The sequence below is a fragment of the Sinohyriopsis cumingii genome, chromosome 3, assembly GCF_028554795.1.
Source record: "Sinohyriopsis cumingii isolate HCF-2022 chromosome 3, ASM2855479v2, whole genome shotgun sequence".
Classification (NCBI taxonomy): domain Eukaryota; kingdom Metazoa; phylum Mollusca; class Bivalvia; order Unionida; family Unionidae; genus Sinohyriopsis; species Sinohyriopsis cumingii.
The window spans coordinates 136,360,360-136,385,535 of record NC_142963.1 but is presented as its reverse complement, the minus strand read 5'-3'; the positions used below and the strand labels follow the sequence as shown (position 1 = coordinate 136,385,535).

The 25,176-nt window shown below is 37.6% G+C and overlaps 1 protein-coding gene across 1 annotated transcript in view; it reads right to left on the bottom strand.

Moving 5' to 3' along the window:
• The window catches only part of LOC149803929 (hepatocyte growth factor receptor-like), a 91,795-nt gene extending 71,549 nt beyond the window's left edge, over positions 1–20,246 (bottom strand). Inside the window, exons 1-3 of the mRNA XM_089954011.1 lie at positions 20,147–20,246; positions 16,745–16,917; positions 15,747–15,904 (exon numbers count right to left, since the gene is read on the bottom strand). Coding sequence (XP_089810137.1) covers positions 15,747–15,904; positions 16,745–16,917; positions 20,147–20,246 — 431 coding nt within the window. The remainder of the gene's footprint in view (positions 1–15,746; positions 15,905–16,744; positions 16,918–20,146) is intronic.
• Positions 20,247–25,176: the final 4,930 nt, after the last annotated feature.

Here is a 25,176-nt window from a genome sequence, read left to right as displayed (position 1 = left end):
TATACGGAACAAACTACCGAACGTCCTAAAGTGACTTTGAACTGATCCAAAATCATTTCTATGCACGTGGGACAAGTACAGTTTAACGAATCTATGAGCTACTTGGCCATGCCTTTGAGTCGAATGCCTAAAACATTTGGAATGACGTAAATGGCAAAAAAGGCTACTTTCCGCACTTTTGCAAAACTGAAGCTCACGACTTGGACCCCTTCGACTTTCAGGAAGAAATGTTCGTCTTTCTGATGTGAACAAGTTATGCCTTGTTGTGGAGTATCTCGAGAACTGTTCACGGAACACGGATGGATCGATCATTTGAAAGAAGCATGCACATTGCCAAAAGCGTGTTCCTTAGTGTACCGCCAACGTTTCATGCCTTAAAACACCCTGGTTGCCATCAGTCCTCAAACGACCAACTTTGTCAAACTTCAGTACTTGGTCAAAGCCCTACGTTAGCTACATTACTTATGCGACAAGGAAGACAAATGGATTCAGCACGCCCGCAACGGAGGGGGCGAAACGACGATCAGAACGTATTCGGTAGATGATTGGGACTCAGAACACCCTAAGATCGTGTACGAGTTTAACGGTTGCTTATTTTACGTATGTCCCCTCTGTCACCCTGAACGCGGCATTCAAAATCAGTTTTTATAAAGGACCTTGTAAGACTTGTACCAGGCTACTTGTCAGAGGCTCATGAAGTTATAACAGCAAGGATACCAAGCGATAGAAATGTGGGAACACGAGTACGACCACCGTTTGAAAACCGAATCAAAGTTTAGACGCATCGTGGAAAGTTACAAGCTGATCAATCCCCTGAACCCGAGGGATAGCTTGTACGGGGGATGAACGATTGCCACATGTTTGCTGTACCACGCTGACGAAGAGAAATGAGAAAATATCAAATATTTGGACGTGTGTTCACTGTACACTTGTGTGTGCAAATATTGTCGCGTTCCTCCAAGGCACCCGCAATTGCTGATCGAACACATCGACCTGACATCATTCGACAATACGAAGATCAAATGCAAAGTCTTGTCTCCCAAGAACTTTTCCCATCCCGTGTTACCTCACCATTGCAAAGGAAAACTGATGTTTCACTTGTGCTGTACTTGTGGTGAAACGTGCAATCAAGACCAGCCTTGTCAGCACACCCGGGAAGAACGCGCCTTGACGAGAACGTGGATCAGCTTGGAATTGTTCAAAACCCTGGACTTGGGATACGAAGTGTACGAAATTTACCACTTTCCCAAGAGAGAACAATACCACAAGGTCGACGAGACTCAGAAAGGCATTTTCGTAGACTACGTGGATACCTTCTTGAAGCTGAAACAAGAAGGCAGCGGCTATCTGGTGCCACACTCCGAAAGACCAAAAAAGAAATTCAAAGATTAATACTGGGAGCAGGAAGGCATCACTTTAGACCACATCGAGAAAAACGAAGGAAGGCCATCGTTTGCCAAAGTGATGTTAAAGTGCTTGTGGGGCAAAATAGCACAACGAACATGTTAACCTAAGTCAGAGTATTTGACAGAACTTTCCTGGTACTTCCAGATGATTCACGACAAAACCAAATACATGAAACACGTGGAAGTCGTTCGTGAGGATTTGATTTTAGTCAATTACGAAGACGAACTAGACTTTGTACAAGCTGACAAATTTGGAAATGTCATCTTGCGGCTTACGTGAAGTGTATGCTCGCTTAAAATTGTACGAAGCTTTAGAACTGTTAGGTGATCGCGTTCTGTACTTTGACACGGACAGTTGCATCTACATCGATCACCCTAGTCAACGTCACCCTGACATAGAAGGAGATGGTTTAGGAGCCTGGACAGACGAACAACGCGACGAGAAGATTTTAAGTTTCGCTAGTGGCGGTCCTAAAATTATGGCTACGAATACCGGGACAAGCGAGGAAAAGTGCATACGGAGTGTAAACTGAAATGATTGACTCTCAATTCTTGCACCAGTGGAGTGGTCAACTTTGGGGTATTAAAAGAAGCGTTGCAGTGTGAAGAGGATGGAAACTTTAGAATGATCACCTACGAACCGCATACTATTGTAGGTTTACTCACTCACCAATTCGTCAGTGGGTCTTTGGAAAAGTGTATAAAATCGTGTTCCTTAGAGAAGATAGTACCGTTATCCAGGAAGAAAATAAGGAAGACTTCCAAAACTAGACATAAAAAGGAACGATGTACAAGTTCGAGACTTCATTACGGCGAGTATAAAAAGAACAAAGTCCAAGATATATATAGTTCATTGTAACTACCAAGACCAAGTGAAAAAGATGCATTATTTTAAACAGACATCATTCAGGTTTGGGGACTCGGAAGATGAGTGCGATGCTATGCATTGCAATGAGCGCGATGCCGTACGCTGTGCCTCAGCAATGCAGTAAATCATCATGGGAACTTTGCTATCACTACTACTAATACCACTACAACTACCAAGCATAGATCACCCAAAGGATCTCATACAAAACCGAGCAAACTCCCGTTGATTTCACCCTGCCCTCATCGAAACGAACCTGTGAAAGATGAATATTCATTCTCTGTGCATTTGCTTGTGTACTGCGACTTTAAAAATTGGTTTCAAACCTTCCAAGGAATGTGGCCTAACTATCTGGGAGGACTTAGCCCGGAAATATTAGCCAGAGCCGGAATTTTCTACTTGGATGAAGGGGATACAGTCAAGTGCTTCAGTTGCGGTGTGTCCCTTAAGGAGTGGGGGTAGGCATATTCACCTTACTTGGAACATGCACGATGCTCTCCGCATTGTCACTACCTACCTTTAGTGGGACCGAGTTATTGAAGTGACATACCATTTTGTTTAAGAATCCAGACTGGCTAGGAGCCAAATGCTGGACACCGCCGAGGCTAGTATTTAAACCCCATTTTTAAAAAAAAATATTCAAGCATTACCAAAAGAACTGCAAGAGAAGATGTGCAAAGAAGTTTGGCAGGGACTTGCCAGAGCAAAATCTCAATGGGTGATTGTAGAACTTCTGTGTCGAGAAATTCACAAGACTAAAGTGAAGGAAGTCAAGAAATGGATCAGATGTCTCTAGATCAACTGTGTGTTCGTCGTATTATTCTCCTCTAGACCGTTTAAATCAGAAGATTGTATTGACGTTCTTGACCGTTACCCTGAATGGCAGTGGACAGAAATTAATTATGCAATACTTTCGCTCTAGGAGAAGATTTTTAATAACATATTACTGATTGAAGGACCATGGATACTTTACAAGAGAACATTCGCGGTTTGCCTGTGGAGTTTAGAGAACGCATTTACGTAGAGCTGGTCAAATTAAAAGTGAAACACAAAGGACAATTGCATCAGTTACGTCATATGTGTTCACACCACTGGTATTTGAATGCTGTGAAAGAACTTATTCAGATCAAAGTGTCCAAGTGGTCAAACATTGAACAACTACCCACTGGCAGAAAGGATTGGATTGTTGTGTCTCGTTTTTTACTACAAGGTAAACGTACTGCAAAGAATTCCAGAGGAAGAGTTGCCAAAATCTTTTAAAATCAGAAACTTCTGAACAGTGTCGTATGATGTGCACGTAGGTGACTAAACCATTTAGATTTGCCACTGGAATAAAATCATCTCTGTGCAGAAAGTACACTTATTGTATCCAACTAAAAGAGGTATCAAACCAGGCTACCAGGCCACGACCTTTATAACTGGTGATGCAACAGATTCCGTGGAAGGAAATCAATAAGGCTATTTAGACTGGAATATTACCAACACTTATTACGATAACTGTATCCATTCAATTTGGGTCACCGTATGGTGTTCATCTTAGTAACCTATATTCTAGCTTTTTGTTTACCAGCCGATTCCTTGTGGACTCTTTATGAACAGTATTACTTGCCACTAAATAAAACATGAAAGTGACCCCTTTAAACGTCCAAGAGAGACTCATTTTGTTCAAAGACTTGCGTTTTCATCTGAATACTTCTCGACCTCTACGGGGAAAAAAGATTTGTCAACTTTTATGTACCGAACATGTGTATGACGATATGTGTGTGTAGCTTGTGACTTACACCCTCATTGGTCAGATGTATGTGACTGGACAAATTGAGCTTTAGAGTCTTGAACCAAAAGTGTGGCACATTAAGCTCAAAAGCCCATTAAGCTCAAAAGCCCATTAAGCTCAAAAGTTGTGATTCTCCATTCAAACGTCCAAGGAAAAAAGTCACGTTTAAACCTGTGTCAGTGACAGTACCAGAAGAACCCAACACCGAGGACAAACACTCCCTTCAGGGCAGAACTGTCATGGACATTCCCGAAAGACCATTCCGGGAAGGAACATGTGTGAATGTACCCGATGTAGAGACTGTAAGTACATTACACACTGTCTTTAGGACAACTTGGTTACCAAACACATGTTATACAGAGATTTGTTTATATTCATCTTTGATCGTTTTGATGTGTACCTAACCATTTGGCTTTTATGTATTTTTGTCTTTCGTGTTGTTCCATTTTAACTTGCAATAAAAATGTCCTGAAAACTCTTGCATTTTACTGTGTTCGTGTCAAAAGCGACATTCCTTGCACTATGGTTACCTCCGTTGTCTCTACTCCCTCTTCCTCCATTTTCAAAGTCATCGACGAACACTTATAAGAAGAAATTAACTTGTGGATTACACGCAAATGTTATCATCGTAATGCCAGTGTCATTTACATTACTCAAAATTTGTTTCAACTAAGTAAAGCCCATCGCACCATAAGTCTGAAAGGTCATTGTTGGTCTTGTTTAAAAGCACAAGGGATAAATCGAATTTGCAAGTCTTAGCCAAACAGTTAGGAACCCATTGGCTGACTCATCCGTTCGACGATGCCACTCCCATCATGCCAGTTACGAAGGAGATCAGCAAATTAAACGTGCTGCCAAAACCCGTCTGAAAAGTCACCGTTGACCTCAAGGGAAGGAACGGTTGCAAGAACAAGTCACATAAACAAACCCATTCGACTAAAAATTCCAGAAGTCGCACCAGAGCAGTAAATTAGTACGAGAGCTCCAACTGGTGTTTAAACAAAGTAGTCGTCACCCTCTTCGATGGCAAACCGACAAAGGCATCAAATTTCTGAAACGAGCTCTCCAAAGAGAATTAAAGAAACGTGACATGCATTTCTTCCTGAAACCAAAACTAGCATCGTCGAACGTTTTCAATGCACCTTGAAATAACGCATGTGAAAATACTTTACACATCACCACACTCTCAAGTACATCGATGTCTTACCGCACCTGATTCAATCGTACAACCAATCTTACCATCGAAGCGTCGGACGCTCCCCAAAGAATGGACTCCTGATAACGAATTGCTTGTTATCAAACGCATGTTTGGTCCGTCCCCGACAGTGGCTGTCCCAAGAAAAGTGAAGTGTTGGTAGTAGAAGATTTGGTGCATATTGACAAAATCATACGCTCTTTCCACAACGGTTACTTACCCAACTGTACCAACGAACTGTTTCGTGTCATAAGACGAGTACGTGGCCTTCATCCTGCCGTCTATTAATTGGAATACACGAAAAGGGAAGTGGAAAAAGGAACGTTTTTCTTGCCCGAGTTACATAGTGTGACCAAAAACGAAGAAGACGTGTACGATATCGAAAGGGTTCTCAAACAAAGAACCCCAAAAGTGGAAAAACGACCTTGTCAAAGAAGTCAAAGTACGTTGGAAAGGATATCCTCTCAGTTTTGTTTCTTGGATCGACCTTTCACAAGTCATCGACAATAAAAGGAAGTGACCATCATGCCGATACACGCTGCCTCAGCTACCGCTACCACCGCAGTGACCCCTCCTTCGCCCAGCTCTTCTCTGCAAGATCTACAAAAGCAACCCTTGTGGGTGTGGTGTGGGGAATGTGTGCCTATAACGCAACTCGTCTTTTTCTGCAAAATCTTTGTAGTGCATTGTTTCATCGGTACAGCTATTTCTAATTTGAGAATGCAACAAGGATACAAACAATTGTAGACCATTGTATTGATCAGCTGCATCAGTTGCCGTCTTCCCAACCCTTCCTTGACATAATCCTCGAACCGGAAGAAGTGAAATCATACGTCCAATGCCAGTCAACACCCCAACAAGAACAACATTTGGGCGGAGACACTCCTCTGACTTCGATTGACCCATCGGACAGCAACACAGATCTGGAATTATGAACAAGAATAACTAATTTTACTTAACCTTAGCCAAAGACAGTTCCATGGAGGTGTTTCCCCACATGTCCAAATTACCTCAGGCCATCCAATTAGATCACGAAGGTCATTGAAAAGTGGCTTTGATCGAAATAATTTACCCTACACACATTAGAAACATCACTGAAACTCAAAACACTTTTGAGGCCGAAGTTCTGGACGATGCAGTGCAATAAACCATGATTGCTACTAAACAACATCAAAACTTCACTGCGCATCGAGCATTATCCCAGACTACACCTACTGCTCCAACATTGTACATTTACAAATTCAAAATTAACCCAGGCCATAATTTAGTGGTGAACATCTGGAGGACACGATTGCTGACAGATTCAATGCAACATTTGACAAAGTTCTGACCAAACTGAACAAACCTGTTACGATGGAGAACCATAAAGTGGTCAAATTTCCGGAGGAAAAAGTGGTAGGTATTAGATATTGCCTTGAATTGTATGACAGTTTGTGTGGGGTCCTCAATGTGGTCACGGATAAGAATAGCAAAAAATCACCATGCCAACCATTGACAGCAAACTGAATTTCGGAATATACTTTTGTTGCTCGGTAGAAATGAACCAATGACGGAATTTGATATTTGTGTACTCCGATGTGGTGAGACACACCTCCATGCCGTCATTAAATGTCATTCGTTTGAAAGTAGATTCTGCCACGAACATTGACGAGGACGGTGGAAACACCTATCAGGTTCACCTCGAATTTGTACATCCATAATAGTTGCCATTCAGCAAGTCTGATTTTGACACTGTCAATATTGCTATAAAAGGAGATCTGGGACAAAATATTCCATTCACCAAAGGGAAAGTCACTGTGAAACTCCATTTTTGAAAACGATTCTCTAACGACTCGTATGTCATGTATCCAGGGTATCGATGGGTCGCTCAACATCGAGGACACGGTTTAGGAGATCTGTTAAAATCAGCCTTTCGTTCGGTGACCCCAATTTTGAAACCGATGTTGATACGAGGATTGCACACCTTGAAAGATCCCGCGTTGACACACGGCAAAGAATTTCTCCAAAATGTCATCAACGACAAACGAAACCCTAAAGAAGCTTTCTTGAGAGCAAGCGAAAAGGTCTTGCTTCAAACGGGCAAAGACAATTTTGCCGACGAGAAACGCCTATAAATGCCCTGGGCGCTGCCGAGTCAAGCATTCCTGCTTCTTTAAGGCTACAGCAAGGACAAGGCAGAAAGAGACGAATAAGAAGACAACCCTTCTCAAGTCTTTATACTCCTTCATACTTCTTACTCCATTAAGAAAAGAAGAAACGTCCGAGACTTAGACGTTTTTCATTATTAAAAAATACAAAGACAAGATCTTGCGCCTGTTCCAAGTCGGAACTGGACCTGTTTGCCATGCCACTATGATGACGATGCAAGATTCACAGTGGGTCGAATTTCATCCCGTTTCCTCTTTGACGGCCTAAGTTTCGTTCGAGTTTAAAATCAAAGGGCAGAACGAGGATTACATCAATCTGAATATCACTTACTTGTTCCTGAAATCAGCGTGATAGATGGGAAGAACATTACTAATCCAGATGACGACGATACGGTAGCTCCCGTCAACAATGGCATGCATTCCTTGTTCAGTGAAGTGGATTTGTGTTTGAATAACAATCTGATCAGCAGCAGCATGGATACTTACCCGTACCAAGTGTACATGGAAAATCTCTTGACGTACGGAATAGAAGCCAAGAACACTCATCTGGATGCCTGTGTGGTATGGAAACCTGGAACAGCAGGCAGATTTTCCGATATAGCTGGTCAAAATAAGGGATTTGTCGCCCGTATACAGAAACTAATTAAAAGAAGCTAGCTTAGAACTGATGGGTCACTAACATATGGACATGTGCTTGCAAGATAATCATTTGCTGAACGGTGTGGCTGTGCGTTTGAGACTCAATCGTATCAGCACTGCTTTCCATTTGATAATTGATGATGCTACCAAATACGAAACTGTCATCGATGAAGTCCGACTCTAGGTACGACGTGTGGAAGTGTTAACTGAAATGGGAAATTAAATCAGTCATACATTGAGCAGAACGACCGCCAAGTATCCGATACACAGCATGGAAGTGAAAACTTTCAACATCTTCAAGGGTCAGAGATCCATGATCGAAACTCAACTGTTCCAAGGACAGTCACCCAAACGTTTTATCGTCGGTGGGGCCCTGCGTGGCCGAGTGGTCTAAAGCGCTCTCCGTTACGGATCACTGCGATCTCACCTCTGTCTGCGTGGGTTCGAGTCTCAAATTCGGCCAATGTGGGTATGTGTGAAAGCTTGCCAGTAGCTTCTAGTGGGTCAATGCTTTTATTCCTGGGTTTTCCCGGGTTCTTCCTCCACCATTAATACTGGCCACCATGTATTGCCTATTGTGTGCTGAAAATGGCTTTAAACCCTACAACAATAAACGTTTAATCCTTAAAATCATCAATAACTCAGCCTTTAACAAAACTGACAATACAAATCATTTCAACTTTGAGCACTTCAAAGTGTCCACAATCGAAGTCAGCGGCAGCTCCTTTGAACATGTATTTAATGTTAACCAAGAAGAAGAGAAAAAAAAGGCCAATTACTTGAGAACGTACTTATCCCTGTACAAAACCACCAGCCAGTTAGGGACCAACACCTGCCATGGTATTACATACAAAGATAATGTAGGCGCCTACGCTTTGTGGTCTTTTGATTTCACCCCAGACAAAGGCAGCGACGTAGGACATTTCCACCTTATAACATCTGGCCAGATTCGTGTGGAACTTCAGTCTAAGTTAGCGATGAATGAGACAGTGAACGTCGTCATGTATCCGGAAGTGATAATCCCTTATAAATCAACAGTTTGAAAAAAGTCTTGGCAGATTATCAGAAGCTATGGAATACTTCTTTGAATGGTGGAGAATCTATGGAAATGAAATGGAATGATATTGTGGAAGCAGAACCATAATGCAAAGACGAAATGGACATAATGAGGAAGTCCAGATGATTAGCCCAAGAATAAAATTTAGTCTCCTATTTTGCCAAACACCTTGCAGAAAAATTATGAAATTGATCAAGAAAGATTTCCATGGATGTTAAAACGAACATCCCAGTCAAATTCAACTCGTTATATTTCTGATGCTGGGTGAAGATGAAAAATAGGACGAGTATCTTGACAAAGCTTGGATATCATCTTGGACGAAGCCGTGTTACATCAGTGGTATAACGACTTGCGTAATCATTATTTCCCAATGATGACTCTAGAGATCCATCCCATCGAAGCTCTCTTGGCTCAGGGTGCAGAGACAAAACGAATAAATGGTTACTTGTCAGAGATTTTCAAGCAAATATTCAGGATTGAATCGATCACTTATCATTCCTTATGAAGACAAAACAACACGAGAAACTTCAAAAAAATTGATACCTGGGAACTGTATTAACTTTTGAACCACAGTTAATAAACTGCTTCATAGAATCATGTCGTATGTGGTAAAGATGAACTGTCTCATCGAAAACCTCAACAACATCAAGCTTGTGTCATCAACACGGACGATATTCATTTCCCAGGGACTCTCTTGGTAGTGATCTACTTTCCTAGAGAAGGTTGTGTGGAAGATTTTGATTCATATGGATTGCCATCTTTTGGAAGAGGATATCATTGGATATTTTTTAGAACATTTAAAGACTTATTTGATTTTCACTCATCTTGAAACGATGACAAAGTAGATCGATGGTTTTGTGACCATTATGGTCATCATTTGTCAATGGCTAGGAAACATAGTGCAAAATTAGTGACCCAATGACTAACAACAGTGGAAGTTAAACTTCACTTCATAACGTTGTAAAAAATAGTTTATTATTTGAAATATGTTTAAGTTTGTATTTGAAACATTACTCATTGTTGAATGTTAATTGTTAGTTATTTGAATACAAGTGCTGTGCTTTGAAAAAGTGTGTCTGTCGTTTGTTTGCAATTTTATGACGAACCATACCTTTTGACTTCTCTCTATACCTCAAATCAAACTATTCTAGTGTTCCGATTCTAAACAGTACATGGATGTTTTATACCGCATCCGATCTTGAACCATATAAAACGGGGTAATCTCCAGTCAGACCATCCATTGTAGATTCATCCTTCTATGAAGACTGGTCAAGTTGAACGAAGCTTACCTAAATTTTCATCGTCTCAGGCAAAGCCTCATATCCAAAGCTGCAGAGATAGAGAATGTCAGAATGTTGAAAGTGACTGAAGACCTGATGGAAAAGCTCTTCAGAGAGAAAGTCATGAAGTAGAAAGAAGAATGGAAAGAGAAGCAACAGCAGAGAGCGCAGCAGCAGCAACAGCAGCAGGAACCAGACAGAGTTTTTGTCGACTGCCGTGTAGACACCAAAGAGTTATCCTTCTCTTTCTGAAGAAGCAGACCCTATCCTTTTGTTAAAACCTACCATTATACGGGGACGCAATCTTAATCAATAAAGTATTGCCATCACTCCTCGTCAACAAAAACAGTCCTTTTCAGGACTACCCAATACTAGAGAAAATATATACTAATTCAACTGGCAATGGTATGTTAGAAGTGTATTTATAAGCACTTCGTTTCATAGCTTGTCAACTAGTCAGTGAGTTTGTGATTGTAGTTAGGGTTTGTAAGTAACATGTGAGTGAGTTTCTCTTTTAAGTTCGCGCGATCCATGTTTATTGGGGTACTGATATGAGCAATGTACGGTTTGGAGACGGGATGTCTTCCTTCACGTCCGTGCTTGAACAATATAAAGGGAAAGATAGTCAATTAGGCTGACCATCGTTGACCAGTCAAATGCAACAGAAAATGAGTAGTAGGATTTCAAAATTCGTAGACCTCCAAATGTACCTGGAGAATGCCAGGAGAATCATAGACGAGCTAACCATGGAGGAAGAAGAATAAATTAAGTCGGAAGAGAAGAATAAGAAGAAATAAGAGAAGGAGAAAAACACAATTCGTCTGATGAGGCCAAGTTGCCATGTCCAGTCAGTGTTCACAATGTAAAGCACAGAGAACTGGGATTTGAAGTTCGAACTCCAAGCACGGTGACTACATCATCAATGGGTGTAAGACATTAAATAAGCGAGGAAACAACTGAAGTTTTAAAAGAGAGTCATTTTCAGGGTTAACCAAATCTCTAGAAAAGAATCTATTCATGTTGGTAATTTTGCAAACGTGGAGTAGTATGAAAATAAACACTCACTCGTTTACTGCTGTTATAGTGTGTGTGTGTGTGTGTGAGAGGTCACGTACGTTTGCGTGGATAGTAGAGTGTGTGTTTTCATAAATGAGCATAAGCTTGTGTGGATAGTAGATTATTTTGGCTTTCGCGTACGTTTATGTGAATAGTAGAGTGTCTGGGCGTTTTTCCTCTTCGCTTCTGTGTGGATGGTGTATTTGAGTTTTTTTTTAATCATCGTGTGTGGATGACATATTGTGGTTATTGATAGTATGTTATTAGTTTGCTTTTTGCTCGTTCCGTGTGTGAATAGTATATTTATGTTTTATTATATTTCTTCCCGTGTGTTGATAGCATAATTTGGTTATTGATAGCATAGTAAGGGTTTGGTTTTTTCCTCCTTCCCGTGTGTGGATAGTACATTTGTGTTTAGGTTTTTCTCCTTCCCATTTGTGAATAGTATATTTGTATCTATTGTTTTTTCTTCTCGTGTGTAGATAGCATAAAGTCTAGGCGTTCGTAGTTCGCTCGTTGAGGTCACACCACTTGCTACATTGTTGCTAATCATCAGAACCGTGACGTCACCTTCTCTGTTTCCTGTTCAATTCCTAGTGTCACTATACACCACAAGACCTTTTTCTCTGTATTGTTCCCCAAGTATACATTTTGTCCGCAAAGTGTCCCAAGGGTGTCTGTAATGTATTTTCCCATTGTCCGTAAAGTGCCCTCTTCACTACTTATGTATTCATTCCGTCATGTTGGCAATGCATCGTCCCATTTATATTGCAAATCTCACCCACTTAATTCAAAAACTTAATTTCAGCCAACGCTAGTCAAATAAAAATTTCCTAAATATTATAAAAATGGTTAAATCGTTGTTCTCCCTAAAAATGTACATCAGAGCCTATATTTGGCAACATAAAAGGATAAAATGCAATTTAAATATTTTGTCATGCTTTTACTCACCTTAAAAGGTGTACTAAGACTGAAATAATGCGAGATAAACAAGATTTGGGGTTTTACGTGATAAGAAAACCAATAAATTTATTAATACAAACCTCTCCTACCCAGCAACGATTTTGTCCAAAACTTGAAAAATAACTGTAATAGTTTGAAAATCTAATCAGGTCATGAAAATATGCATATATATCTTCGAAGATGCCTAAAAAACGTATGAATGTACTTGAAGATATTTTTGTTTTTGCTTAATCCTGCTAGAATGGTTTTAATAATAACTGTCTGGTTTAATGTTTGCGAAAGCAAAATTGTTCTTTGGCCATATATTACTGGGTATTCAGGAGATATACTTTCAATGATTCACTGATTTGAAATATCATATATATTTTTTACTGCGGTGTCGATAACATTACGACCAAGAAATCTGAGCTTCCTAGACACTTTTGTTGTCTAGCGGAAACTGTCCTCAAATGCAGACAAATCAGGTTCAAATCTCACAATGTGCAGACATTTTTCCAATTATTTTTATACTTTTATACCTTGATCTGGGAAGGGTAATTTGTTAGTATTTATATTAACTGTGTGAATATACATAAGCATAATATAAATTATTAACCGCCAAATTATCGCATTGGATATAGTAAGAAATATATTCAATATGTTATAAATATTGCTAGACAATACACTGCAGCACGAAATGAAAGAAAATGTCCTTCTCAGAGAGTATAACATAGATATCCCACGCCAGTGTGAAAAAAAATTCAATATTTGCACTCATGATTTACGCAACTATGAAAATACTGAGTTGTTTGCCCAAATGTATGATATATATTAATTATTTAATTTATTTCAAGCAAATGTTCTCTATTTATCCAATAAATAACCTAGCACATAACGCAAGTACTTCTTAATTGAGTTAAACAAAAATATTTGGATAAATCAAATGTATGTGTTTCATAGCTTTTCTGAAATTTAACTGTCAATAAGTAGGTTACTAATAAAAGCTATCTTAATTAGTAGGGTACTGATAAAAGCTACTTTAGTAGGCGGGGTACTGATACAATATTCCATTATAGGCGGAGCACTGATTAAAGATACACTAATATGCGGGGTACTGATAAAAGCAGCCCTTACTTATCCATTTCTCATTATGAAAATGAATACTAATTTTAACTCGCCTCTAACAACCCAAATCGTGTTTGTACAGATTAATTACGACATACTGATTCAGTCTGGAAAGATTCTATATCACCTTTTAATTCCAATGAATTATTCAAATAAAAAGTCCTTTCAAGCTAAAAACTGGACACAACTACAATATTGATTCTGCTAGTCAGATCTTAAGACAAGGTTGAATATTTTGTGTTTATTTCTGATGTAAATCAAAAATTAAAGACACAATAAGATAACTAGGATAATGGTTATGTTCCTATTGAAATCATTTATGAAACATTCTGAAAGATGTAAGCAATTTTATGTTTCTTGCTGAAAAGTTAGTAAAGAACATATACAACATTCGGTAGATTATTTGCAGGGGGAATACCAATGTCATGAACTCATATCCAAATAAAAATTCTTGCCTACAAATCCTAATAACCTTAATATCTAATCTACAATCATGGACAAGAATTAGCTATGTAACATAACGCTTACAAGAAAGACATCAGTAAGGTAGACCCGACTAACACCCAAAATTACACACATAGGCAAATCACGATACACATTAACACACGACACATAGGTCTTATTTATGTTGGCCTAACCCGTGGATCTTACTGTCATGACTTACAGAATATCCTCCTGTTATTCACAAACAGTTGAAAATGTGAGTGTTCTAGTATAAGTTGCATATATAGCTGCTGTTAAATAGGTTTCTTACATTTCGTTTCAAACGATAATCGCAACAAAACATTTTAGAATGAAGTTTCATTCACGTTTGTTTTCCTTATGATTTTGAGATGATGATCTTGTAGAAGTGTTATATAACTCATACCGTTCTCAACTGAAGTATAATACCATGCCGATATTATCGCTCCTAGCCCGACCACAGTTATTAGAAATATAATGCAACGTCCCTTCCCTTCCAGGATGGTACCCTGCCCTATTAATATTCAGTTGTCTGATTACTATAGTAATAGGGAATTGCACATACAACTTACCACATAGGAAAATAATATGTGCCAGTTCCAGTGATAGGACTTGCTCCACTGATACATACTATCCTGAAACGTACAACATTATTTTTGAAAACAATTAAAAATTAAAACTTCAGTTATTTTATGTTGTAACATACAGAAATAAATGTTGCTTGGGCTTGGTTAGTTAAGTTATAGTGCTGAGATTTTTAACGGTATTGGGCTGAGATATTTAAGGTATGGGGACTAAGTGATTAGGTCACAACACAAAATGTACCTAAGGCGTAAGGCAGATATGGTTAAAATATAGGACTGAGGTGGCCAATGTACATTTTGAGTACTTATGAACAGAGGTAGCTATCTAGAAATCTGCTTTTATTAGTTTACCTTTTTATATATATATTTCATTTGTATGGGTTGTTCGCTTTCACAATAATTCTATGCTAATGTTTAATGTTTTAGAAAGCGATTGATCAACATTCTGGCTCTGTTATTGTGTCGTATGCTTCTGTATTAATGCTGTTTACTGTAAAATACAATTAGCTCTACTTCAACACCCGCAGCTGAATCAGTATTATTGTTTTGTTCTGTTTTATAATTGGGCGGATTTATTTATTCAACTAATTATTCACTGGAATTACAAAGTGTTCACTAATATTTCATGGAGTAAATCCTTATTTGGAATTTTTTTAATTCAGCCTTGGACATTTTCGATTATATCATTGTCCTACGTCAATCGACTGTTATCATTGGCACATACCACATCTGACATTATTGGCACATAAACACATTCATTATTGGACTTATTTTGGAATGTCATTGAATTCAATTTGAACTCTACAGTTTGATCTGTGATATAACGTTTAGGACTATATTGGATTTGTTTCACAATAATATAATTTCTTTTGAATTATTACTTTGTACTTTGTATTCTAGGGTATTTATTTCTTGAATTTTACAAACTTTCACTCGTTTTTGTTGTTTAGTTTAAGATCATTGAGTAGTAACAAACTGCAAATGACATTACTAAGATCAGCAAGGATAAAAACTGAATACAAATAAAGCTGAGATCGTCAAAATTATTATTGACAAAACTAGCAGCATATATAGAGTTATCTTCAATCCTAACTGTTGTAATCTGTATTGAAGATATATCAAATATATTTCAGTGTCCTTCACCTTTCATAAAACTTAGCTGTTAAGCATGCCATTGACCCTAAATGAACTTGACCATTTATAACAATACTTACTGCCTAGGAGCAATGTATTGAACTTTTATAGGAGTGCACATGACACTGATACTATTTTCAACATGCACACCAGTGATGTCCTCAAAACGTAAACCAAGATTAATTCCTGTGATGGTGATCTTTGTACCTCCATCCTTTGGCCCAGAGGTTGGTTCGATCTGAAATATAATTATTTGGTTTTATTCAATATATGCATTTTACTGCCTAAAGTCACTTGCGAATTTTGTGTCTTACAAGAGTTATATTTCTTTAAAGATAACTTGAGTTTACAGGATTAATGCAACTTTGGCAAACATTTGACTGTATGAACCGGTGTTAATAAATTGTAAATTCTTAAATTTTACATCAGCAAACCCGCGACCATAATTTGTCGTGCCGACAACTGTATTTCCTCCAATTGTACCTCTGCTAGCACAGGATGTGATGCTATTACCTGTTATTTCTCAAATTATACAGCGACATATCATGCTGTTTCTACATGAGTATTTCTGTTGTTTCGGAAATTTTATTTAACTCTTTGTTATCTCCCTTATTGATAGGATTTGATACATGGAATTGGGCAGACTTAATGATAAAATGCTGCTGGAAAAATAGCATTTTCTAATATTCGTCACATTTCCAAAATACTCAATGGTATTTTCCAATACTAGTTAGCATGTCCGAAATACTCAATGTTATTTTCCAATACTCCTCAAAATGTCGAAAATACTCAAACAAGAATGGATTGATTTAATATGTATAAAGCTATCATTTCTGATAGGAATATTTAGATTTAAAATGACATATTAAATAAATATTATCGTATACTGGCTGTTCCATTATAAACTACTTCCAATAATATAACTTATAATACCACTGATCGCACATTCATTATTTCATATATAGCTCATTGCACACCACATCATTCATTGTAGAGTGGACTTTCCATAATACACTACCTCCAGTCACATGATTATACACTACCTCCAGTCACATTATTATAACGCCAATAGTCCTACCTTTCTGATGTTGGGGCTGGGGCAGGTATCAGCTGTGGTGAGCCATTTGGATGAACATTGACTTTGGATGGCACAGTGTTGGTTTACATCACACCATCCACATTCATACTTGTTATTGAGAGTCAGGCAATCACCACATGAGTTTGCCATCTTGTCACACTTGTACATGATTACTGAAATAATAAATAAAAGCACTCTAAAGCACAAATAAAATGTATTTTTTCCTGAAGAATAAATGAAATACAAACATTTAGAGCATGTGTAATGTGATCATTCTTATGGAATACAGTGATACAAATACTTAGGAGAACATCTGTAATTCAATCATTCCAGGGGAAAACATGAAAGGCAATAACTATAGAGACCATGTAGAACTGAATCAATCAAGAAATACAAGCATTTTAAATAGGTCTAATCATTCACAAGTAATGCACGAAATCAAAGCAATCTAGAGAACATACCGAATTTAACCATTCCTGTGGAATACAAATAAAAACACTGAAGAGAATATCAGGAATTTAATACGTTTTAAAAGAAATATGTGGAATGCAAGCACGTAGTAGAACATGCATACTTTAATCATTTCTGGGGAATACAATTACACTCGTCAATACGTATAGTTTGATAAATCATGGGGAATATAGAGACCATGTAGTATTTATTAATTCCTTAAGCATATGAGCAGTCTAGGAAACATGTAGTATTTAATCTCTACAGAGGAATAGATGGAATACAAGCCTGTAAGAGAACAATGTAAAACAATGTAGAATTGAATCTTTCCTTACGAACTCACACACTTCAAGTAACCTAGTTAACATGGACAATTGATTCATTCCTGGGAAATGCAAGGGATGCGAGTATTATAAAGGATATTTCAAACTCAATCATTACACGAAATTCAAGCATCAGAGAGAGCATGTAAAATTTAATCATTCCAAGAGAATTCACTATATACAAGCAACTAGTGGACATGTAAAATTGAATCGTTCGGTGGAATACACGGAATACAAACTCTAATGAAAATGGAGGATATAAACATTCCAGGGTGATACATAAAATAAAGATAATATATAGAACTGAATCATTCCAGGGGAATACAATGAATACATACGCTCCAGAAAACATGAATAGTTTAATTATTCATGGAGAACATTAGGACTTATGAGAACATGTAGGTTGTAATCATTCCTAGGGAACACAAGCAATGCAAGCATTCTAGAGAACATGTTGAATTTAATCATTCCTATGTAATGCAAGCAATGCCAGCACTCTAGAGAACATGTATAATGTAATCATTCCTAGGGAATATAAACAATGCATGCACTCTAGAGAACATGTATAATGTAATCATTCCTAGGGAATACACACATTGCAAGCAATTTAGAGAACATGCAACGTTTGACATTTCGTGTGTAGTACATGACATATAAAGCACTCTAAAGGACGTGTAGAAATTGATCATTCTTGATGTATGAGATGAATACAAACACTCACAAGTACGTGTAGAGTTGGATCATTCTTGATGTATGCGATGAATACAAACACTCACAAGTGCGTGTAGAGTTGGATCATTATTGACGTATGAGATGAATACAAGCAGTCTAAAGAAGATGCCGAATGATGTAACCACACTTAGATCTTCCCCTCTTGGAGACAGAGATTGTTGATTCAATATCGACACTACTGTGGAAAGATAGTGGTGGCCCGATTCATTCCGTTGTAATAGATGTGTCGACAGGGAATGCCTAAGACATGCTGCATCTGGCTGAACCTGGATCTAAGGACAATACAACCAAGACGTCATGGGAGGGAGAGAAGACACATCCAGATAGTGGTGGATCTCACATCACATAGTACAAATTAAGAGGGAACGCATACAATGGGACATGTGGATCGAATTCCGTTCCCTAGATGTGAGTGAAACAAACTCCCTATCTCCATTCATTTCAAATGGTAACTTAGTGAATGGGTTATCAACGCAGCCCTTTTCTTTAGCGTGGAGATTATGGCACGTTGACTCAAAAAGCATATGTATGTGGCCAGCGCTTGGTGCCTTGTGACTGATATAGTGTGCCTAGTGAAACAGGTGATATGTGTGTGTGATTCGGCTTTTTACGTAGCATTGACAATGTTTCGTCAGATCACTACGATGTCTCCAGTGAAGCAGTTTATAGTGATGTTTAGCACTGGGACATCATGCCGCAGACATGCAGCATGATGTCCCATCCAGTCGCATTATCCTGACACCAGGCCGGCCAGTCCTAACACTAACCTCGCAATGTTGAGCGCTAAGCTAGGCAGCTGTTAGTACCTATTTTGTAAGTCTTTGGTATGACAAGGGGTGAAGGCACTTTAAAATTCAACTAACCAACAACAGAAGCAATTTAATATGATCCAGCGTCCGAAAAGTTTTAATCAAAAAACATTGCAGCCTACATAAGAATATGTTTTAACATAATTTCTAGCTATGGGTTAGTGGGCGGTGGAAGCGTTTTTAATATTTGGTTGGAGACAGAAGCGATTTAAATGAAAGCTGGCCGGTGGTAATCTACTGAATTCTTATCGATCATATATTCTACTGCATGTATTTATTTGTATACATTTATTTTGATCAATATTTTGTCTTTTTGTTTGTTTGTCTGGCAGCCAATTATGTAGATGATACTGTGAAATCGCAAATTTTCATGGTGGCTTATTATTTGTAAATGTCATTGTTCAGCCCCTTAATACCTACTAATTTAACATCATGAATACAGATTGTATTATAGACATGTCTATTCGAATACAAAAACATGCATTTGTATCCTTGCTAAACTGTGTGTTTGCTAAATTGATCACTATGTCTTGCTATTTCTTTGTTCTCAGGCATGCTGCTTTTGATTAGAATAATAGTTAAATCCTATATTGCTTTATATGTATGGTCAGATGCTATGATTCCTTGTTATTTTGTTTTCAATAAATGTTTTGGTAAACTTATAATACACGATTTGTCACAGAAAAAAAAAGAACAATTAATGCATTATTTTTGTCTACTTTTACATTATATCATTTCTTGTAAGAACATATTTTTCCAGTCACTTTTACACTATATCATTTCTTGTAAGAACACCTTTTTCAATTACCGATGTCATAACTTTATGTCTTGTTGTAAGACTAATATAAAGTTATAAAACAATATAGCATGTCAAACATGTTTATATTATAAGATTATATTTTAAAAATGGATTAAAGTCAAGGAATTATTTTCCCCAGAGTACTCATGAAATCAGTATCATTGCAGCTGACTGTATTGTCCACAGCATCAGCATCATCACCGATGGCCTAGCAGTAACATTATGCACTTTCAATCCAGTTGTCACAGGTTCTATCTCCCACTTCTAGTCTTTCATATGAGACGTATACCTTTGGCATGAGAGGCTTTCATGGCAGAGTGGTATAAGATGCTTATCTTGTGACACAGATCTGAGGAACTTCCATGGCAGCGGTACAAGATGTTTGTCATGTGATTACTTGACTCCAATGTGTAAATGATAATCTTGCCAGTTACTTGTGGAAGGTCAGTGGTTTTACATAAGTGGTGTTTGGTGTCTCAAAAGGACTTGGATGTTCTTCAGCAGTAAAACTAGCTGCCATATCTAGATTCTCGTCTACTAAAAATGTTGTAAAGGCCATAATGATCTACGGAAACCAGAGATCTCATGTCTAAATGATTTCGGCTGGTGGAGATAAACGTCAAATTAACAGAGGCTCCATGTGCCCAAGTGTACTAATGTGCTTGCTTTTACCTCACTTGCACATCTCTCAAAGTGAGTTTTTGTCACAGATCAATTCATTTAGGTTGGTGGTCTTACGGGGTTCTTCTTCATCCTAATACATTAAAAAAAAAAAAAAAAAAAAAAAAAAAAAAAAAAACACACAAAAACCACAAATCAAACCAAACTAAATCAAGCAACGAATCAACTGTGGCAATAGGAGGAAAGGTCCTAGTCTATCATGTTTTGGCACAGCTGTATGAGTTTAAAACTTTTCACTCGAGTAATTTTTGTTGACCTTTGACTATCGTCAATTATAATTTTCTGACTGTTACCTAAAGGTCATCATCAGTTGGTACAAATGAAATTTTCATGGTGAGCATGCGAGATGGAAAAGTCTTGAGCAATCCTGCATCACATACTACCGAAAAGTTTACATTTTACCTAACTTCAATTTTCTCTAACAATGTTCATTGTTCGAACTATAACTGTTATACGTTATTCAAACTATCACCAATATCTGGATATATGCATGTGTAATAAATATTTATAACAAAGTTTTTCCAACCATACTGATTCAGTGGACATATCACCATAATGGACAGAAATAGACCAGAACAGATATAATCAGAAGGTCAAAATCAATTTGATACATTTTTTAAGTGGATAAATTCACATTGATTTAGTTAACTATACACCCTTTATTGTCTTCATTTTTATGTCATTTCTTACTGAAGCTGAGAAAATAATATTGCACACATTAAAAAAGAGGCACACTTTGTTTCATTATTGTTTTTATTATACTTCTCCACTCCAGATTGTTCTTATGATCTTGTCCCCCACATAATGTTTGTCTTGTTTAATATATGTATCTAAATTTCTCACTTACTTTTCCTACTACTATACAAATGTTCTGTGAATATGCGTATCAGTGTGAAACGAAACAGGGAGACTAAATCCAAAATTGAAAACTTCTGCATTTATGGAAGTAGTTTGCTTGGATTCCATATTCCTGCACAACACTTTAGGACTCTTTGTACTAATTCAGTTCCCACTGTAAACCTGCGCAAAGACCATATTAAACTTCAATAACTTAAAATGTTATGTGCTCTTGCGCAAATTTGTATCAGTATAGACATATCTATGATGACAGCTTTTGTGAAAAGAAAACCTTAACTGCCGCAACATTTTCTGGATCAACACAAATTTAAAATGTGTGCTTTCAATACTGCAGCAAATAGTAAGTTGCTGATTTCAGTAATGAATCGTCCAAACTCAGGTCTGTAAAGGGACGAAAATTATGTTAATAAAACAAAGTCCCTCACTTTTTCAGTTACAAGTAGGACAAACTCTCAAAAGATGGTTTTTAATAAAATTTTACTTTCATTATCAACAATGACTGGACACACTGTAAGATAATGCTCAAGTAACAGAAATACGATGGGATAACCATAGACCAATACAATCGAATAAAATAATCAAGTTATGACCCTTGCAGGGATGCTGCCAGGATTTCAGGACTTACTCAAAGTTTTGTGTGTGTGTGTGATCTCCATTGAGGAAGTGGTGGCGGGATGAATAGCCATGATTACATATCTCACAAACACTTAAATATCTGTCACTCTTTCTTACTGTTCCACTCTGTTAAGGCTCTATTGAAATCGAAATTCTCGAAGAGATGTCATATCTAGTTGTATAACGATTATTACTGTGATGTCATTGGGCATGGTCACGTGGTTGTGGTGGGGTCTTGGTCGGTATGACAGAAATACCATAGGCTTACTCCATATTTGACAGCTAATTACAATGTTGTCAACAGAATTAAAAAAATTCTAACAATTCAGTTGGATTCGAATACTTGGTTCACAGTCAATGAACATGTTCTAAAACTGATGTGTTTATTTTGGAGCTATGTTCCTCCATTACATTCAAAATTTGGATATACCAAAAGGTGAAATTAGTACAGTTGAATCCTCAGCTACTATCATGTCTACTTCAAATTTTATTTATTGTGAGACTTCAATGCTCGTAGCTTCAGTGATGTTTGGGTTAAAAATAATTTCCTCTCAATAAACTAAATTTGGTGCAGATTACATTATTTTTAATGATGCTTTGAGAATTCTTAATGTGTAAAACTTGCGCAAGAAACGAACATCAGATCAGAAACTTACTACCACTTGACAAATACTGATATGAATATACAGAAATAATGCTATCATTTAAATAGAACATGTGGTGACAATATGAGCGGTAGTTGTAAAATTTACAAAATAAATCTTGTACAACTATTATATTGTCTCTAACAACACTGTAATGTGGCAATACTGTCTGCCCACGTTTTACCTTAGTCTCTTGCTAATTAATAGTTTTAAATTTTACAACATTAAGCACATTTTACGTTTTTACAATAACACATTACAAATATTTAGAGTGCAAGAAAATAGACAGTTACACTTTTATTAAAAGCACTGCTACCAGTAAGACTAAAGGAGACTAAAGGTGATGGTAAAAAATAGATTCAGGATGAACAGATTAGTAAAGAATCCATATATCAGAATGACATCAAGTATTTTTTCATCAATTTCATCATTAGTTAATGACACTGCTTCAAAATGTAGTGTGATAGATCGTATACCTTTTAATTATCAGATCAGTCAATCTATTATGTTTAATGTCATTCAATTTTTGCACATTGAGTCATACATCTGCATGATATAAACGTTTGTCTCTATTATTTTATTGCCATAGTGGTTCTGCCAACTAGAGATCTACACACACTTAATTATGTTGTATGAGGATTATATGATGTTCCCTATGAGCATTAATCTGTTAATTGTTTCTGTATGATCCTCCTCATCTGTGTACGATTATTATTCTATGCTGCGAACTCCTTTCATTGCCTGCTGTCTGAAACGAACATGCATAACTAGCTTGAACAAATTACTGTTCTTTATGGTCGTGCAATTTTTAAAATCTGACAGGTATGGTCCCATGGGTATTCTCTCTTGGATATCTCTGTTCCAAAAAGAAAAGTTTTGAACCATAGGTATCGTTAGGATTTTAAAACTAAGAGTCTATGGCTCCCACTTTGGTAAAAATATGAGTCCCAACAGCAAAAGTTGCAGTGCCCTCCCAGAAAACTATGCAAATTATAAGAACTATTGGTTGCCATAGAGTTTAATTTCTATATTCATTGCAACACTGACATAGCTATTGTTTGTCCATCAGAGTGAGCCAGAATTTGTTCGATTCAAGGAAGGCCATATTCAAATCACTAAGCTAAAGATCACACACGTTCTTACACTTGGCTACTGTACCTTCCAAACTATCAGTTCTAGCGACTTAAGCACTATCCTGAATCTTATTACATTCTTCGTCAGTTTGCCGTTGAACCCCAAAATACTCATTCAAGTCTAAGTTTCAAAATATCAAGATTCCGAGGTCAGGTGCACTGCTTATTCCGTTGCACTCGGAAATGAACACAATGATGAAAGCTAAATTTGTTTATTTGATGTACTGTTATAAATGACCCCACATTCATCTCTGTGTCTTTCTGCCTCTGAATTCAAGCACTGTAAATATCATTAGATTTTCCCACCCAGTAACAAGTCAAAGCCTTTGATCTTACTGCGCAGCTATTGCAGCATGGTCTTTTGATGTACTATTCTAATAGTGACAATTGGGGGGCTTTCAGCCACGAAATTATGTCATTGTAGATATCAGCACAGCTAACTGATCATCACATCTTCCCACTATGCAGGTGACTCAAGCAAGTCTTTGAATTTTACCGCCCTCCTATTACATGTGTACGCGGGACTCTTGCCTTGTGATTTTCTGCGTCCAAATACGCGTGAGTATAAACGCTTTGGAGACCTCTGTCCGCTTTCACTAACATGAACTATGCCAAAGATTCACTTCCTTGAATCAGTGCTTTGCCTTCTTTTATGCCAGATTGTTCTCTTCCATAATGCTGTATTAGGGTTTTAAGTCCAACATTCCCATAGTCTGTTTGTTCAGACATGGGTATCTTAAATAAATATAACCGGCATATTGTCCATCCAACACGTACATAGGATTCGCACTCAGCATCAATTTTGGGCTCAAAATGACAAACTGGTATTTTCTTTGACATTTTCCCAATGTTCAACAGACCGATATACACGAAATTCATTGTCAGCATAGCTATCACCAGCCACTATCTGCCGACTGAAAACGTCGTCTGAAGACCGTGTTGTGATTCAGCCATTTTGGTTTCTTGTGTGGCCCCTATTCGAAACAAGCATTTGTAAAATGTCCATGTAGAAAGTGAGGCTAAAACTACCTTAAAATGCTTGTTGCATGGCCTAACGAAACCAATCAAATTTAGTTTAACAGCCATTCATGTCGAACCGAAGTATCCAGATATCTGGATGTATCATCAAACGCTGTTAGACAGCTACGGCAGCGCGAATTACGTCGCGAAATGCACTTTTAAAGTTACAAGTTTAATAAAATATTGTATACTGCGCAAAGCACATTTTTATATCCGCGACGTTGACGTAATTTGTGGAACGCGTTTCACTGCTTTAAATGTATGCAAATTCGTGCAAATTACTTGCACGCGCCTGTACTGGCATCATTTTCTCACCCAAAGTTGTATTCACGTTAGACCACTTGGAGGGGGTTAGATGCGATTTTAAA